The 19,817-nt window shown below is 35.9% G+C and overlaps 1 protein-coding gene across 4 annotated transcripts in view; it reads left to right on the top strand.

The window, feature by feature from the left end:
- LOC124171529 (SRSF protein kinase 3-like) overlaps positions 1-16,888 on the top strand; it is a 245,609-nt gene extending 228,721 nt beyond the window's left edge. For all 4 annotated transcript variants that reach the window (XM_046550706.1, XM_046550705.1, XM_046550703.1 and 1 more), the window contains 5 exons: positions 4,044-4,247; positions 8,904-9,028; positions 10,103-10,210; positions 14,079-14,241; positions 15,851-16,888. In XM_046550706.1, coding sequence (XP_046406662.1) covers positions 4,044-4,247; positions 8,904-9,028; positions 10,103-10,210; positions 14,079-14,241; positions 15,851-16,035 — 785 coding nt within the window. In that variant the 3' untranslated portion in view covers positions 16,036-16,888. The remainder of the gene's footprint in view (positions 1-4,043; positions 4,248-8,903; positions 9,029-10,102; positions 10,211-14,078; positions 14,242-15,850) is intronic.
- Positions 16,889-19,817: the final 2,929 nt, after the last annotated feature.

The following is a 19,817-nucleotide window of genomic DNA, read 5'->3' as shown; positions in this document are numbered from 1 at the left end:
GGAACATCCTTAATGACCCTATAGATGATACTCAATTGACCAACATTTCTGTTGCATTTGATGTGTTTAATTTCATGTCCTTTGCAAATTAGGTTAATATTTTATAAATTTAGACGATAGGTATCTATTCATACGCACTCCATTTCATAAAATACTCTTGACCTTCTCCAACTTTCTAAATTATCTTCTAATGTGCAAATAACATTTTGCAGCCAGTTTTGGATGGAAAATGCTAGAGAACTACAGTAAGGGTACTACATTATCCTAGTGCACTGAGAGCTGCTCTCCAATCTATGCTGTATGGTGTAGTGTACCCATTTTAAAAAGCCATCTTGGCACCAATGGTTGGTTGGTTGCTTAGCTTCAGGATACACTTTTCAGTCATATTCAGTTCCCACTGGATAAATCTCAATTTTATGAAACTTTCTTGTCTTTTAATTCATCTCTGTCCTTTTCTAATTTGCCATTTTGTTATAATTATGTTGGAGTGAGTAGTTGCCCATAATGGCAATGTGGTCGTTGCGTTTTCTTACCTTCCTTGCTCCTGGCATATAATCCCGTGCAAACTATGCAACCTTGTGAATGCAGTGATGAAGTGTATCATTATGCAGCATGTGTACTTTCTTTCCAAGATGGCGTTGGGGTTTGGGCATGCTTTGAGTATAAGATCAGCACTCGGTGATCTGGTTGCCCTAGATAGAGAGGTTCTGAGAGTTGGAGAAAGACTTGAACTTGGATACGCAAAACTGTTGTATGAATGTTTTCATAATGTACCAACATGTAATGCTTATGAAAAGCACACTGGGCTTCTACATGAAAAAAACTTTAAGTGGACAGTCTGTGTCATCTCCTTTCAGGAGTTTGGCAAGTCATGTAGCCCATTAGGTTCAGTTTGATACCCAGCCATGCTGTAGGTGTTTGTGCACCTGCAAAGGATTCGGTTGGGTGACTACATCAAATGACCAGAGGTGAACAGAGGTGCTTGGATGATTCAAGGAGTTGGGGCTGAGGTCCACCATATTTTGGATCACCTTGCAGATGTCTGGACAGTATGGTTGAAAGCACTAAAGACTTTGTATTAGAGATGTGCAAATAGTATCCGCGAATACTCGATTACCTCGAATACTAGAAAGTATTCGATATTCGAGATCTCGAATAATTATGCTTAAAGTAAAATCTCGAATACTTTGAATTTTGCACCATACGCTGTGGCATTTGCGATTGCTTGGAGATTACAGTGCATCTTTTCGCTATGGATGGTCTAATTGACACTGGGAAAATGATTGAAAAAAATTATAGTTCGTTCGTACAAGTTCGTAGTTGACTAGAAATAATGTAGAGGACTTAAGTTGTTTAGTGCATGCAGCGCCGTTTTAGGTAAGTTGACTAACTACATCAAATTGGCGGACAAGGCCCGTTTCACATGGACACGGACGGTCCACGTTCCACGCTACGGGCGCGAGGGGCAGAGAGCGGTTGCCCTTGCTCACATATGTGCAGATAAACAGATGCGGACCTTGTTCACATAGGCACAGTGTCAGCTGTGTGTAGTTTGCCAAGTTAGAAGAACATCATACTGCCAAGTGCAATTCAACCTATTGCTGTATACCAGGTTGGAAAAAAATGGATGAAAAGTGCCCGTCAAAGGAGGTTTTGGGTGCACCCTATTGTGGCACGAAGAACATTAAAAGCCGCTTTAGTGACCATATTTACTTAATTACATGCTGATGAATATAATTTTTTTCAATCATTTTCCCAGTGTCAATTAGACCATCCATAGCGAAAAGATGCACTGTAATCTCCAAGCTCGCTCTAATTCTACTCAATAATCTACTTGGTCCGCATCAGCCGCCCGCACAAACCTGTGTCTGTGGCCGTACTTGTGCGGATGATCCGCGGGGCAGAGGGGCCACGCGGATGGTCTGCACTAGCGTAAGCTTCCATTAACGTCAATGGAACCTTATCCGCCCGCGTAGCGCGGACTGTCCGCATAGTCATAGTTACTTAAGTTTTCCCCCTTGTAAATATGGAAAAAGAACAATTATTCACTTTTGCCACAATTCTTGATCCACAAATCTAAATCAGTCTATTTCAGGATGCAAATAAAGTTGAGATGATAATAAATTAATTGGCTTTAGAGATGACAAGTCTGTCTAAGCAATATCACCCAACAAAAACATACCTTAGGAAAAGTGCAACGGAAAATAGCCGATGTAGAGCAACAACAATCAATGTGGGGAATTTGTTCAGAATAAAAAAGCTGTTTTAAAATGTATTTGATGTATTCCTTTTTATTCATACAATCGTCAAGTGAAATAGAAGAAAAAAACGTATGTTTAATATGCTTTGCACAATTCTAGTATTCAAGGTATTCGAAATTTGAGATATTCAAATCTTCGAGTCATGAATTAATATTCAAATTCGATAATCAAGTTCGAGAAATCTGCTATTCGACCCATCTCTCCTTGTATCCCTATCCAAAATGTCATGGAAATTTGATTCCTAAATCAGATTTTGTGCTTGTAAAAACTGGTGGGATATCCTAATCTCAATATTTTCCAGACAATGGCAGGCCCTTGCTGAGGCAAAGTAGGGAAAGGGGATGAAGTTCCCTCGGGCCAGGAACCCAGAAGTTAAAGTGAAGCGTTGGTACTATAAGGATTTGCATAGCAGTGGTTTTCCCCAGTGGGCAGCCACAGCTTTTAGTGCATGGTAGGGCAGGTTATGATAGGAAACAAGTGGTACAAGAACTAACTGTTTTATATTGTGCAATGAACAAGTATTCAAAAATTTTGCTTGATTTTAGATGTATTTCCTATATCTAAGCAATTGTGTAATTTTGCACAGAAATGCATTGGGTAATGATCCTGAGGAATTTGTGAGAACTTGAGTTCTCACAAATAACAGACTGTCAACAAGTCACAGACTCGTTGGTTCCTGGTTCCATGGGTTAATCACATATTGGATTCATACCAATTCCTCAAATGGTTATACGAATACTACACTATGTGCTCATTTCTGTATGAGGAGCATAATGTTTCAGATTTGAAAGTTTCGGGCGAGAAATTTTTTATAGAGGAAGAATTGAAATGGAAACCCACCTCTGGAAGAAGGAAATGTAGAGTAAATGCAACTTTTCTGTTAAGTTGGGCAGTAAATTCTGCCAGTAAATCTGGAAATTCCTAGTGACTTTTTTGATCTCATGCCTTCTTATTAAGTATCAAATTTCTGATATGAGAGTAGAATAGAATTTGTAAAACCTGTGTCAAATTCTTGCGAGGGAAAGACCCACCTCAAATGAAATCAATATTTCAGAATTATATGGCCATATAGGTAGTTTGTAATATTTATGAACTGCAGTAAGTATTTCTAAGGCTGTTGACTGTGTTTCATTCCTCTTGCGGACATGATATCTCTGGCCTCTTCTACAAAGTTGATCCTGTGCATGATACCCTATCAGCTTTGTCCAGGGTGCAAGCTTTTGCAATGTGTATGGAAGTGATCTGATACTTTTGCCTGCCATTATACTGGTGTTTGGTTTTAAAATAGCGTAGGAGAATATTCTCCTCATGGAGTGGCATTTTTTTTATCTTCTGTGTACTTATCTCATGAAATTGTGTTCGTTTTTTTGGTTTTGTTTCCTTAATATGAGGGATACCTAATTCAATCAACAGTCATAAAAGTCATCATCCTGGTTTTATAAAAGTCGGAATATTCTGGCAATATTGTGTGAAATTAATCATTTAGTATTAATAGAAAATAGTTTTTATCCATACTTTTAATATCTTATCACTAAATTTTTCTGAATTTTCTATAGCATTTGGTCTATTATTGTAATCCAGTGAAATCTGGCCCACAGGAATGTTAAAATTCTTGAAATTTCCCCTTTTTTCTTCTTAGATGTCTTTGGTTCCAAAGGGAAATAGTTTGAATTTTGATGCTGTCAATAAATTCTCTGATGAATAATCTTATATTTAAAAATGATGCTAAAATCTTGCTTTCATTTTATGCTGACTACATGGAATTTTCTGTTTTTAATTCAGGTTTAGAAAATAGGAAAAGTTTTGCTGAAATGGAACATGCCGAAATTCAGTCTTCAGAGACAGATGCACCTTTGAAACTCCCAGCTGAAACAAATAATCACTTTTACGGCCTCAATAGTGAAAAGAAGAGGTCTTTAGGAAGAAGTGAAAGCCATGCCATTTCAGATATCCGTGAATCATCTCAGGACAGGGCAAGTGATAGAGGTATGGATCTGTTGATCTTTCTTGGCTTTCAGGATTGAGGGATGAAGAGTGGAATGTCCTTGGTTTTCGATATCATATGTGTATCGAAGGTAATCTAAATGTGATAGTAACATACATGTTTGTGTATTATATGTAGTATTTTTAATGAACAAGCATTTGCCATGTTTGCTATGTGAACTGTAGAAATTTATGTCTGCATAATTTATCAAAAATTAAGCATTTTGTGTTTTTTCCTATGTACTCCTCTCTTGAGTGTGTAGAAAAATATGTCTTAACTCTAGGAAGTATTATTGTGAAATTCATTAGATATTTATTTTTATTCTGAACTGTTGCTGCACTATCATGATGACTAATTTTGCTTTTATTTGCCATATTTAATTTTTCAATATCCACGTAAGGAGAAAACAGATTTTGATCTCATAAAATTATTTTCAACTAAAGGAGTGCTCCATTTATGAATCTATTGGAAATTATACATTATTTCTGATAGCTTATTATTCTTATACTGCGATCAGAAAAAATTAAAGAATGTTCCTCTCACACTTTCAAAGCCATAAACAAAAAATGGATTTACTTACTCAATCTATTTAGACTCAACTGGGCTACTGAACTCTCTGGGCTCTCAGCTTTCAGTTCCTGGGGTTAGTTCATAATTTTAGCTCCACTGGGTAGGTTTTAAATAACTAAAAATCAGTATCACCTTTTTTAATCTTTTCATCATCATCATCATTAGTCAACAATCCTAAGATTAGTTTGACGCAGCTCTCCATTTCTCTCTCCTATCCGCTAATCTCTCCATAGAGTGGTATTTAAATGATATCCCTTGTATGGCTTCTATGCAATTAGTTTATATCATTGTGTGCTTCATCACATAATGACTTTTAAGTTTAGGTAATAATAATAATATTTATTTTAATCCAAAAGACATTTAAAATGCATGGGACAAGTCAGTACATACAAGGATATAATAAATTGGGATCACAGGATAAATTCATTCACGGAGTAAAACAATTTGTTTTGCAAAGCACGTTCAATTTTTTTGTACAAGTCCTGTAACAATCAATCCTTTTCAATTCTGAAGGCAATTTATTAAACAGTTTTACCAGTTGATCTAGGTCCAAGAGCAGCACCCTTGGTCCTTACAAAACACCTATAGAAGTCATCATGGGTTCTTGTGACATAATTGTCGATATGAGAAATTTTCACCAGCACATCACTAATATGCTTCACATACATGACGGAGTAAAAAATTAACAAGCAAGGAAGGGGAAGAATTCTCAACCTTTCAAACAATGGATGACAATGAGCGCAGTACCCTTCATTAGATACTAAACGAACTGTTGTCTTCTGAATTTTGAATATTTTTTTGGCATGCGGGGATGAGCCCCAGAACAAAATACTCAGTACAAGTCTTGAGTAAAATTCCCCATAGTAAAGTGCCAAAAGAACCTCTCCTGACACCATTGGTCTAAGGAATCTGAAGAAATAACAGAGTGAGCTACACTTACTAGCTAATTAATTGATTTGCAACTCCCACAAAATATGGGAGTTAATGTAAAGGCCAAGAAACTTAGTGGAATCCACTTGCATTATACTATTGCCATTAATTTCAAGCAAAAAGTTTCTAGTTGGCTTATTAATATTACCAAAATGGAATACTTGTGATTTCCCCACATTGAGATCCAAGGAACTCATAGTACACCAATTTTGTAAACTCTGGGTCACAAGCCTACAAGTGTGTACCAAATTATCAAATGAGGGGGCTGAAATGATAAAGTTGGTATCATCAGCATAGAGAACTGGCTTTATGGTATGGTACGGATCGTATACCTCAGTTAGTAGGCGGGTCGTTAATGAAAAGTAAAAAAATTATTGGACCCAAAACAGATCCTTGTGGAACACCTCTTGTTACGTTATTACAAGTGGCATTATGCTTATTACCATTTACAAAAATACGGAAAAATTGTTGTCGCTTTTCCAACTATGAGCACACCCAATTCTTTGGAACTCCTCTAATCCCAAACCTATCAAGTTTACTGCATAGGACAGTATGTTCAACTGTACCAAAGGCATTGGAAAAGTCAAAGAACATACCAATTGTTTCCTCCTTATTATCTACGGAAGACAAGATGGCATTAATGGCCTGTGCCCAGGCGGTGGATGTAGATTTGTTTTTTACAGAGCCATGTTGGTGTGCTGAAATCAAATCAAATGCACGAAGATAGGATAAAGTCTATTATAAAATACCTTCTGAAAAATAATGCCGATTTGGTTCTGTACAGAAATAGGTCTATAAGAATTAATATCAGCACAGTCCCCTTTATTCTTAAAGAGTGGTGTCACTTAAGATATTTTCAGGGCAGAAGGAAAGATGCTTTAACTGAGAGACAAATTGATGATATGAAGCAATGGAGGGACTGTCCAGTGAAAAGAGAGTGTAAAAATAAAATTTTTTTGGGACATTCATTCAACTGGGAATTTCATCAGGATCAGCTGTACGCTTTTTACCTAGACTACAAACAATTTTCTTCAATTCTTCATAAGTACAGGGAAACAGAAAGAATGAAGGTAAAATCCCTCTTTGAACATGTCCTCTATGGCAGGAGGCATTAACATGAGGCTCAGAAACTTGAAGAAAGTGATCATTAAAAGCCGAAGCCATCCCCTTGGGGTTAGAGATAAGCACACCAGACTTATCCAGCACCTTGGGTAAATGAGACCTAAGATGACTATCATGATAACTATTGATTAACTTCCATATTTCTTTAAATTTATTGCTGGACTGTGAAATCCTATGGTGAAAATATAAGCAATTAGCTTCTACAATTTTAGTGTGATGTAGCTTCTTCATACATATTCTTATATTTGTTTAACATTTCAGGCGTATTATTCATTTTACAAGCACGGCTCAGTTCCCGGAGATAGACAGAGAACATACGAATTTCATTGGTAACCCAACCTTTATTTCTTTGATTCTGATTTGCTCTTACTGAAACTGTGGGAAAAGATCAATCAAAGTAGGACAAAAATTTACCAAAAATAGAACAAAAATTTAGGTATGGGCGATGTTTTAAAAGTTACCTCTAAAATATTTCTATGTACAATGAGTTCCCACTCTTTCAGCATTCTATCATTTCCATTTTGAACAAAAGCCTTCTGCTGTGCTTTTTATTTTATGGAACAATAAAATTCATTAACATTACTACTGAGTGATGCAGGTTGAATGCACCACATTGCGTAGTAGGCTTGAGATGAACAATGAACTGGGAATTAATGTGGAACAGGTTTCTCTTAAGAGTTTAGTTGAAGGTTTCAATATTATTCAATACTATCATATGTACATGCATTTAATCTAGTGACCAGCATGAATTGCTTTTGGGGTTGGTAAGCTACCTATATTCTGTCACTGACTGGATTGAAGGAAAAGAAGATGCTTTAATTTCTCTCATTTTGAATTGAACTGAGTGGCAATATGCAATCAGATAAGATCCCAATTTTCTCAGGGTGGTATTGGCTGTATAGTTTTTCTGTCATGAAACTTTACCTTCTATATTAAGCTAAGGGATTTACTTTTTTCATGGCAAACTTCAACCTTTGGCATGTGAATGATTGCTCATGTATATATGGTTGCATATATAATCATGTTTGTTATAACAATGCTTTAGAAACAAATGGAGAAGAATATGATAATGGATATCCGTCTCACTTTGTTCTGTCATAGACACTGTATGTGCTTAATTAATTTATATTTGTCTGGATTGAGAGATATTTTTTCCTACACACTGGTCGTTATCTTTAATTTTATTTCTTCAGCTTTTGAAAGAATAGTTCAAAAGAGAAGATACAGGTACTAAAATTTATATTTGATTTGTTGGAAATATAATCTTTATTACCTGAATATAAAGTTTTGAAGTCGAGGTGCCATAAAGCTGGCTGAAATGGATTACATACTTTTTTATGGTAGCAGCTTTAGTTACTAAGTATTTATTGAAAATGATTCCTCAGGTAGTAGTTGATAGCAAAACTAAAATGTGATTGGCAATTTTTGAAACGCCTTTGTGATAAAAGACAAGGTGAAAGTTACCAAATGCCTTAAATCTTATATATGAACATGAATTTTAAAAAAGTACATAATTCTATAATCAATATTGCTTCAATTTTTGTTCATATTATAGTGTGAAGTGTGGATAAGTAGTTGAAGCAAAGCATTAATTTGGTCCGAAATAACTCAAGAAGATTCATATCTTTATTTAGCAAAAATAAATATTATCCAATCAAGTCCTTTTTTAACAATGAATGTCTTGATGAAAGATATGCAATCGATGGACATTCAGGGGCCTAATGTAAGTTATGTTCCCCATGCACCTGTCCCTTATGTTTAAGAACTATGAGAATATTTTTGGGGGCCCAGGACAAACTACCCACCTTTCTGGGCAGCTCTGTGAAAAAGTTCACTTTTCAGAGATGCATGGGATATCAAAGTTACCATTATATTAGATTTAAGTGGCATATTTCACCGTGGAGTCCTGAAAGGAAATAGTGAAGTATGAGGCATTTTCACCAATATTTCTCCTCAACCTCTCTCCTACAGAGAACAGGCCATGTAATTTTGCACTGATAGAATCAATAGATAAATTACTGATTTTGCAATTGCAGGGAAATCATTTCGAAGAGTTCAATCTTGTCCAGATCATAAGCAACTCAATGCACAGCCCGATCCAGTGCATGATGTGTGTGATATTCAAGTAAAAATTGCTGATCTTGGTAATGCCTGCTGGGTGGTAAGTTAACTCCTCAGTTTAGGTCTCATAAATAATGGGTACTTTCTTCAGTATTATGCAAGATGCAGATTTAAATCGAGTTTCATAGCATACTCTTTTATCTGTTATTTTTCTGTTAACTTTATGTAAAACTCAGATTTTGAAAACAATTTGAATGAGCTCTGGATTTCGGTTTTTTGTCGGTGAATACTTAGTTATTACATGACATCTCGTTCATGCAATATAATTAATTTTTTTGCGATGGGCATATCCTGATTGTCAGACCATATTCAAAAAGCAGCATTTGGGAATGGGTCATTGACGGAAGTACCTAGCAAATATCTTTAGAAGTATTTAGAAGTAAATTGAGTTTTCTTGCATTTTTAGAGACCTAAGGGTAATTTTTTGGTTGTTCAGAGCAGCATGAGCATTTCAATGCTGTGTACTCATGAAACCCAAATGCCTTAGCTGTTTTCATATCCATTAAAGATTTAAGTAATCAAATAAGTCTCTTGATTTAATGGAATAAAACAGTTACTTATTGATTGATTTGTGTATTTGCTGAAGTCTGTATGTGATTAGGTTGATATTCAGCATAAATAGTTTTGTTATAAGGGTGTCAAAATGTTATCCACGGCATGCATATATGTATTGTAGTACCATTTGATCATATACATAAACTGAAATTCCCCCTTTATACACTTGATCATTAACCCCATTAGTGCTACCTTCTTCCTGAGGCGCTAGCAAAAAAATGCAGAGGGAAGTTTATGATAATGTCGCATCTCGGAAAAAAAACATTATGAAGCAATTTTTTAAAATATCCATGTATGTTTTTTTTATTATTTACATTGAACTAGTTTCTAATGATAAAGAAATTTAACACTTGCCCGAAAAATGAGTAGAGGATTGCCTACTAATTGCTACATATATTAGTTTCGTAAAGTTAATCAAATTTGTAAATGATTCTCAACTTTGCCCTATTTGGCACTTGTCTTATAGATATGCTCTGAATAGTAATGGTTCAAGTAAAGCTTACAGTTTTTTTTGCTCAAATTATCTGGCCTATCAATAAATTTTCATTGATATTTTTAGGATCATCATTTTACGGAAGAGATCCAGACAAGGCAATATCGCAGCCTAGAAGTACTCCTTGGTGCAGGTTATGGAACCCAGGCAGATATTTGGAGCACAGCGTGTATGGTAAAAAAATAATTATACAATACTTTGTATAGATAAGTAATTTTACTTTACACCTTGCTATGGAAAGTACTTAAATATCAGAGGTGAGTCTGTTCCAGTAGCCAGATCTTGGTACTGCCAGTTCATGGTCCTTAGAATCGGTATTGGGAAGCGATCGCATAAAGTCAGTACTTAGGAACAGGCATGGATTTGAATTTTGCGTCCAAGAGTGAAGAAGGGTTGAAGAAATATGTTGGCAAGGAAACAATCCTTGGCCTTCAGAAGAGCAACTACCTACTATGAGCCCCTTCAAACAGATTAAGTATTTATTTATTTTAATAAAGTGTTACACATACTGCAGGACTGCCAATTTATAGTGCACTTATAACGACAAATATTAAATAATTAAATAAATAATTATAAATAATTACAAATTTAAATAAAACAAAAAGCATCCAGCTAACTAGTCATGCATTCAATAAATATGTTAATGCCAGGTGAGTAAAATTTTTAATTGTCAGAGAAAACAGATCAATATCAACAGGGAGAGAATTTATTAGAAAAGAAAGTCTATGGAATAGAGAGCGCTTAGTTACAGATAACCTGGGTGTAGGAATGTGGAGTAAAGAGGTAGATCAGGTGTGGCGGGAAGGCACTCTGTTGTTGAAGAAGGAAACAATGTCAGGACTGTCAAACTGGGAGTTAAGGGCATTGTAAATGAATTTGATGTCTGATTGAAGTCAGAGAAGGGAGAAACTAGGGAGGGGTAAAGAGGATAAAACTGCACTAGTAGGTGCCTCGTGGAGATTTGGGGGTTTCTAAATTTTACTATTTTAGTAAAAAAAGCTGTAACACGATTTAGGGTGGCAAGATTAGTGGGAGCAGACATTGACCAAATTGGGGAGCAATGGGTGATCACCGGAAGAACTATGGATGAGAAGTAGGATTGGAGTGTCTTAGTACTGGTGATATCCATGAACCAGTAGAGTAGTCCTAAGAGTGACATAGCTTTTGATTTGATCGTATAAATGTGTTCAGAGAACAGAAGTTTGTGGTCCACGATAATTTCAAGATCTTTCATGGATGACACACGATTAAGAGGCAAGGAGTCAATTTCAGCAGATTCCCGATTATCTGGCTGCATTTTATCCGGGTTGCAGATTATCCGTGCATGATTTTCACTCACACTCATTTTTTCCCGTGTTCTTCATTAAAAAAATATAATTGGACTCAAAATCACCGGAATTGCTGCACTTTAATGTTAGGATACACCGGGCTTATTATTTCCATTACAATCCCCTCCTTAAAACGGAAGCGATCGCGTGCTTGCTGCAATCACGGTAGCTCTGTGTTCCTGTTTTCCGAGCCTCGCAGTGCACAACCGTGCTCTATGATCACGGATACATGTCCCGTAGCAGTTGCAACCCGTGCAACTTGTGCGTGACGCGACTATATGGCGTGATGCCTGACAGTGTAATTTCTGACGTCGCGCTGTAGTTTTGAAACATTCGTGTAAATCACGTTTCTGTATCTGTGATTGCACAGCCACGAATGGGTGGTTTTCGAAACCAGGCCTAACATGGAGCATTAATAATACGAGTACAACCATGTTATCACCGCTAAAACAATTGCGAACTGGTGAAGAAAGCTCTATTTGAGTCTGGGAAACACTCTAAAATAACAGAATAAATGCATAAATAATAATTTATTGTTCGTTTTAGGTCAATTATGAACATTGCAAGACATTTAAGTGAAAGTTTGGGTTATCGGTGTTTTCCTATTATTCGTGCCATCTCTCCCCATCATTAGCCCGGATGATCGGGAGTGTACTGTACATAATCAAAATGGATAGGAGTTTTCTTCGCAGATATTGCCATTGTGGTGCACTTTTTTAAGTTCAATTTCAGCTTCCAGAGACTGCACCACTCTGTGGTCTTTTTTACGGCATCCTGTAGCATATTACAGTCTGCAAGATTATTTATCTTTTTAAATAGTTTGGAGTCATCAGCTACTAGTAGTAAGTACTGCTACTAGTAGTAAGTAAGTAGTACTGCAGAGTAAGGTACTGGCTTGGGAAGAACAGACAATGGGGGCAAGATCATCAATGAATAGGTTGAAGAGGTAAGGTCCAAGAACGCTACCTTGAGGCACACCAGAAGTAACGTTAGACCAGGAAGATGAGATACCAGCGAGTATTACTCCTTGTGATCTGTCACGGAGGAAGCTGGACAAAAGACTAAGGAATGTGCAATGGATATTAAAGTGTGGAGCGAGTTTATTTAGCAGAAGTTTGTGGTTAACGGTTTCAAAGGCTTTGGAAACTTCCTTGGGATCTGTCTGAATTTCTGAGAGGCAGTAACTGTTGACAGGACAGGACTGTTGACGCATTAAGTGACACAGCATCAGGAATTCAAGGGACATTACAGTATTTATTGACATAGGTCCAGAATTTTTTAGGATCTGAAGTTATGGAGGAAGACAGTTCAGAGATGTTCTTCTTGTAGTCAAGGCATATAAGGGATTTGATGGGCGACATAGGTCTGTAACACTTAGTATGTAGCTGTTTTCACTGGGGTAGTCTCTATATAGATACCAAGCACAATTTTTGTTACCAAGGGTATGAATTGTGTCGGACTTGAACCACAAAGGGAATCTTTTAGTCCTCGGGGTCACAAAGGGAACAAAGTCTTTTACGGCGCTGTTGATAACGGAGTAGAAGAAGTTCACTGCTTCATCCGGAGAGAATTAGCTGAGGATAGTCCAAAGGATTAACTCGGTTGCGGTTGAGGTTGTTCCAGGAAACCTTTGACCATGCAAGGAAGGGTTTATGGGGTCTGGAAGGCACCCCATGGCAATTCCGGGAGCCTCGGAAACAAAACGTAGCGTCGAGGGACTCGTGGTCGGTGTCGAAAATATTTCAGCCAGGGGTGATGGAGATGGGGGATAGAGGAAATGAGGAAATCCAATGTTGCCAGGTTTCTGGTGGCATGAAAATTAAACTGCGATAAGCGGAGTGCATTAATGAAGTGACTAATAAAGTAATCATCATGGGTGATATAATGGTGTAGTCATAGAATGGTGTAATTGAATGTTTTTGGATAATTTGTGATTGATACTGTAGTGAAGGCTGTTTTATTGTTGTTTCTTATGTTCTTCCACTGGAGGTAGTGTTCAGTGTTCATGAGAAACAGCAGACATTCAGATATCTACAAAAATATCTAGAAGATATTACAAGATATTTTCTAGACATTAGCTGAAGACGTTTTAGATATTTTGTTGACATTTAGAAGATATTTTGTGCTACATGGGCAAAGTCGTGCAAAAGGGGTGCTGCTCAATTTGTTGCACGACTGTCGTAAATGATAGTACATATATTTGTGGATAATATATCATGTATATTATTCATGGGTAAATGAAGTGCTGTAGACGGTACCTTTATGGTTGTCCAATGGAAGAGGTTATACATATATTACATTGGTTTTTTTACTTCATGCCATATTTATTAATTTTTTTTCTAGTTAATTGAGTTTATACTAGATGTTTGAAATAGATTTCTTTGGCTCACTTTATTTCTTGTTGGTCATGCATGTGTATCTGAGAATACTTTCAACTACGCACATCCACAGTTTTGCTTGATTAATGAAAGTCTAAGGAAGCCAGTGGTAAAGCATGATGAAATTGTTCCTGAATATAATGCTCTTTATGTTAATAATACCTCCTTGAGTTCATAGGTACCAGAAGCCTGAAACATAAAGTGTTTGCTATTGAAATCACTTGGTTTAACAGTGTGTTGAGTTTACTATAATAATAACAATTTGTATTGTTCCTAGAGATCATATGTACAGGTGACATTGGAAGTCTTCAAATTTGTTTATTTTATGATTTTCAGGCCTTTGAACTAGCCACAGGAGACTTCCTTTTTGAACCTCGTGCTTCTGTATACTATTCAAGGGATGAAGATCATTTAGCTCATATTGTGGAGCTCCTAGGAGAAATTCCTCATTCTATAATCTTTTCTGGGAAGCACTCCAGAGAATTCTTCAATAAAAATGGTTAGTTTCTTCAATATAATTGCATAGTATATATAGTCCTAGTGAGAAATGGATCCTCGAATCTACGTCGATTTGACGTCTATAGATCGTTATGTGGTTAACATTGATTTTATTTGTTCAATCGACGATTTTTCGACGTGTTATTCTGATAAGTCAGGGTGTTGATTGGAGAAGGGGGGCATAGTTGTGTAATGCTGAAGTCTTAAAATTAACTGTGAGATGCTATTAAAGCATATCTGACACAAATAAGAAAGCTAAAATTAAATAATTATTTTATAAATGTCTATACATTAGCTTTAATCTCGGAGAACAATCGTTGATTCATTTTCATTCAGTAACTTGACAAGAAGCACTTGGCGTTCAAGCTTGAAGCCAGTTGCTGTAGAAGAAAGAGTCAGAAAGCTGGTCGAAAAATGTGTCGGTTGTCGTTGGTGCTGTGTTAGCACTTTGTGCTGTGCAGATTTCCATGCTCACAAATTTGCCTCAGATACACTGGACCTTGTACTTGTGTCAGAGTTCTTAGTATTTCCTGCATGATATTTGAAATTATGCATCAACTTGGCCTTGTTATTAAGTCTAATTCATTTTGATAGCTTTGCACTCGCGCCACGGATGTCAACATGATCTCTCATTTTTTCTTAAGGGTGTCTACTAAAATTGAAGACAAATATGCTGGACTTGAGATTACAGTTTGCGAATATAAATTGAAACCACCTAATTATTTCAGCCTTCTGTTGTTTACACATGGAGTGCTCGATTGAAATCCGTTGTGGTTGCAATAAATGATCATTATTAGTCAAAAAGATTGTTATTTCCATAATTGTTATTAAACCTTATTTTCTATTGCATAATAATCAACCGAAATTCGCAATGTAAGAAATCGCAGGCAAGTAGTCGATATCACGTAGATGACGTCGATATCGAAAACACGACGATTTTCGCACCATATAGGCATCGATCGATGTGTTACCATCGACGTTATATCGAAGACTACTTTGACGTGGAATCGACGACGATTCTATAACTCATTTCTCACTGGGTGGTATGAGCCTATCCATGATAGTATGCATTAATATTTTAGCACATACTTTTGTTGCCAGAAGTCTAATGTTTATTCGTATGTTATAGCTGCTCATTCTTTCTGTAATATTTGTATTTAGTTCAGGTCTTTCTAATTTTATTTCATTTTATTGAATTATATGATCCTTTGGGAAATGACATTAAGGGATGCCTTTAATGCCTTAGGAAATCATGTCATAAATAGAAATGAGTATTTATATTTCACCCATATAGTGTGATAATTTTTATATCCCCTTTCTGAGGCATTTCCAACAATAGGGAGCTTAATTGGTAACTTGATAATGACCGTTTGACTTCATCATGAGAGAAAGTGGCACCAATCTCAATAAGTATATCCATTTTGTCCTAATTTGAGCATTTTCTCTTTAGCAAGGGAAAGAAAAGCTTTTTAACATTTTATATCAATTGCAAAATATTTTATTTTTTCTTACCTACTAGTTGTATTTGTTATTTATTTAATATTCTCAAGTTTTTTTGTAATACTGGAATCAAATGTTTTTACTAATTCAATTTTTATTCACCTCGACAGGTGAATTAAGAAGAATATCGCAGTTGAAATCCTGGGGATTGTACGAAGTATTGACTGAAAAGTATGACTGGGACCATAAAGAGGCGAGGTCATTCACTGATTTCCTCTTACCAATGTTAGCTTATGACCCAAAAGAGAGGGCAACTGCTGCAGAGTGTCTGAAACACCCCTGGCTCAATTCATGAGATTTGCTAGAAGTCCATAAGCATGCACCTTTGGGATACATTGCATACATAAATATCTTAATTTCAGTGTAAGTCGTGATCTCAGGAGGTATGCATCAGCATTGGCTACTTGCAAATAATTGTGTAATTGCTGCTTTGAACAATATGTGATCACCCTAACCAGTGCAAGATGAACAATAATTGCAACAATTGGCTATTTGCATATTTCAGCAAACAGTAAGAACAAACATTGCAATTTCAGTGATAAATCTAACCTAATGAAAAAATGTCCCAAATATGGGTGGTCATATAATTAATTATTTTTGTAGTTTGATATGGTGTTGAATAGATACTCAGATGTTGATGACCTTCATATTTAAGGAAGACTAGGAGGTTGATCAAGGAGAGAATTTTGCTCATATAAAGCATAAGTGTGTGCAATGGTTCTATCCATGGAGTATATGTGACTTATTATCATGGCACAAGAAAAAGCAGCTGTCTATCCACTCTGCATATTTCTGGTAAAATTAACAATTGGGTAATAAACAAAGAAAATTGGGATGATCATTGGGCTATTGAAGTAAATTGGGGATCTTAAATTAGTTTCCAAATTACATATACATATAGTTTCTTCTGATGAAATCTATAAATTTATCGCAGGATGATAGATATTATGAATATCAAATGTTTTAGTCATGTCCTTAAAATATTATATTTTCATTTTTTGTAAATCTTAAAATTTTAATTTTTGTTATGGAGAATGCTCTTTCCAAACTCATCAACTTTTACTCAATCACAAATTTTAAGTAACTCCCTCACTTTATGTTAAAGGACAATTTTTTTGTGTATGCCTTAATAAATTTGATGGAGTCAAGGAATCGCATCACTCATTTAGTCACCTTGGGCATTTTAAAAATGGTAAATATTAACTGTGGAAATTTAAGGTATTTTTCATTGCTTTTGTGGTATCTTTTGAGCAATAATTGTTTTCCAGGATTACCATATTGGATTTGTTTGGAACTATACATCTTTTACAGTTTTCATGGATTTCTGTAAATATCAAGTGTAAGTATATTTAGTTGTGTCACTGTTCTTTACAGTTATGAATGGGATCATTGTCTTGAATGCTGAGAGTAGTTTTTATCACATTGGTGAAATGATGAGAAAACTTGAACTGGTACATCTCAGGAATTACATAAAAATGTATAAGGTTCTTGGGTATTCTTCATGGAATGTGCGGTCAACTGTGTGGTGCTGTTAGAAAGGTAGAAGAAATATATACCATGCTAGTGCCATGGTTGAGGAAATCAGGAGTTTGCTATATGTAATGGGAGTGAAGGTCTGTGCTGCCAAACTGTTTTCCTGATACAGAAATCAGTTGTCTCTCCCCTCTATTTGAAGGCCAATGAAATACTATCTGCTTGGTATTACATATGAATTTTATTATTATATGAATATTATTATTATAATATTCATATAATGAATAATATTATTACAGTGGTAAAGCAAATATTATAAAATATTTAATCCTCATTACCACACAGTCTAGAAAAGTCCTCAGTTAACCCACAAGATCCTTATTTTTTCTTGCTTATCTGGTAAAAAAATATTTTATTTGAGTAGAGTTTGGTTTGGATCAGAAGACATGTGCCATCTTCCTTTAAAAAGTGAATGTAACTGCAATCATTCATTTCAAAAGGTACCAAATCAGCATTTAATATATTGGCTTTAGGATGGGACATGCCTCATGGGTAGAGGTCCGTGAAAGTGATTTTATTTTTTTGCAAAAATTCGTTTTAAGACTGTGATTTTGGTGTCATAGAAAATCTTGGCGGTGCTATTATAATGTTACAATTTTTGCACATTTCTAGGTGTTTTATTATTTTTAGATACACATTTCATTATTTCTCCCTTTTGATACCCCTCACCCAGGTGCCACGGGAAGGTAGGTAGCAGCTAGATTCAACAAAATCACTTAGTATTGATTACAGCTGTTGCCAATCGGTCAAGAAAGGCATTGGAAGAAGCACACATCAGCCAACGGCCGTGTTTAAATCTACAAAATTGTTAAGTTAAACCTGCACTTCAGGTTTTCCTGGTACAATTTATCCAATAACACTGTCCACTGTGTTGTGGTGAGTCTCCGGAATTACTGCTCTGCACTGACGCGTGCCGGGTGCGTGAGCTTATATTTCCACTATTTCGCGGCCTCGTTAAATTCCTTTCAGCACTTTATTGATTCAGAATTTCTAATTCTTCAGGAGAGAAAGTGCGTCATTCTAGATATTTCCGAGAATTTCAGGATTGATAAATGTTAGGCGAAGAGAGAGAGGCCGTAATTAATTTAATGCCAAATTCCGGCAGAGACATTACTACAGTGCATGATATTACACAAATGCAATACGTGCGAGACAAAACAAGCCAATTAACCTTGGAAGCGTATGGAGATAAATCAGATGAGCATCAGCAGCGTTAAACAATGAAGGCTTAGGCTGCAATAGTTTAGGACTCATTAGATTGATTTTTTTCGCTAATTCACCTAAAATTTGCAAAAAAAGCAAAATTTCATTTTTATTTACTGACTTCATGTTATCCTGTCTTGCGAATTTTACGGATCTCTACTGATGGGGTACAGAGAACAATAACAATGAGCCTGAGATAATCACTTAAAAACAGAAGATGGTTTCCTAATGCACGAAAAACACAGGATGCACTATTAGAGAGTTAATTACAATAAGCTGGTGTTTGAGGAATTTAAATTATTACCTTCATGGTATTTATGATGAGAAAAACATGATTAACATTCATTCTTTGAAATGTATGTATAGATATCTAATGATAGGTCAGATCTGAAGCAAACTGAATTTTGTGATCTGGAACTTATGAGTACATGAAAGAACTACAGCATGTTATGTTCTGTATAATTTCCATACCTTCCACATCACATCTCTGCTAGTTCCCAGCAGTTTCCATGGTTGATGATTGAAATGACGTTCTATACCGTCCAATTTCAGCTCTTATTCTATTTATTTTTGATTGGATATATATACATAAGAGAAGAAATACGTAGGTGTGAAAAGATTAGCTGATAGGAGAACTGAGTGGAGAGCTGCATCAAACCAATCCTAGGATTGTTGACCAGTGATGATGATGATACATATATACATACCTCAGGTGGGGCTGACAAATTCTTGCAATGGAAGTTGGTAGATGTTAATTACTAGATTGGATCCATTTTATTAATCAAACTAGCCTTCAAGACAAGCAGTAAAATGAAAAATCAACTTCTGCAAGAATAATAGGGTTAGAGGAGTCTGTTCAGAGAGAGGAGCAAAATTACATGAGATGTCTCTCTTAGAAGGCAAATGAACTGGTAGAGAAGTGGAATGTGGAAGCTGTGAAGATTTCAAAATCCTTGCTTGATAAGTAAAATTGTTTTTAGTGGGTAATGCATTTATCCTATATTGCCACATGGTATAATTTTTTGACTAAAAGTTAAACATTTAAGGGTTTGGGTTAATGTTATATGTGCAGGGGATTATCTTGAAGAAGTTTGGAAGCTCTTCTAAAATAAATTTTGCCCCCTGGAAGAAAGTTAATTCAAGCATTCTTTATGACGGCCATAGTAAGGTGCATCTGGTGGTCCAGGATTTTCTCAGTTTATTTACAGCATAAGGAAATTCTTTCATCTCCTCTCGATAACAGCAAAACTGTCATGACTGCACAAGGAGGAAACATTTTTGCTACCTAAAAGAAAATATTGAGCTCTTCAAAGTACAGTGGAACCTCGTTAAAGCGAGTAC

Source organism: Ischnura elegans, chromosome X (assembly GCF_921293095.1).
Source record: "Ischnura elegans chromosome X, ioIscEleg1.1, whole genome shotgun sequence".
NCBI lineage: Eukaryota > Metazoa > Arthropoda > Insecta > Odonata > Coenagrionidae > Ischnura > Ischnura elegans.
This window is presented reverse-complemented; position numbering and strand designations above follow the sequence as displayed.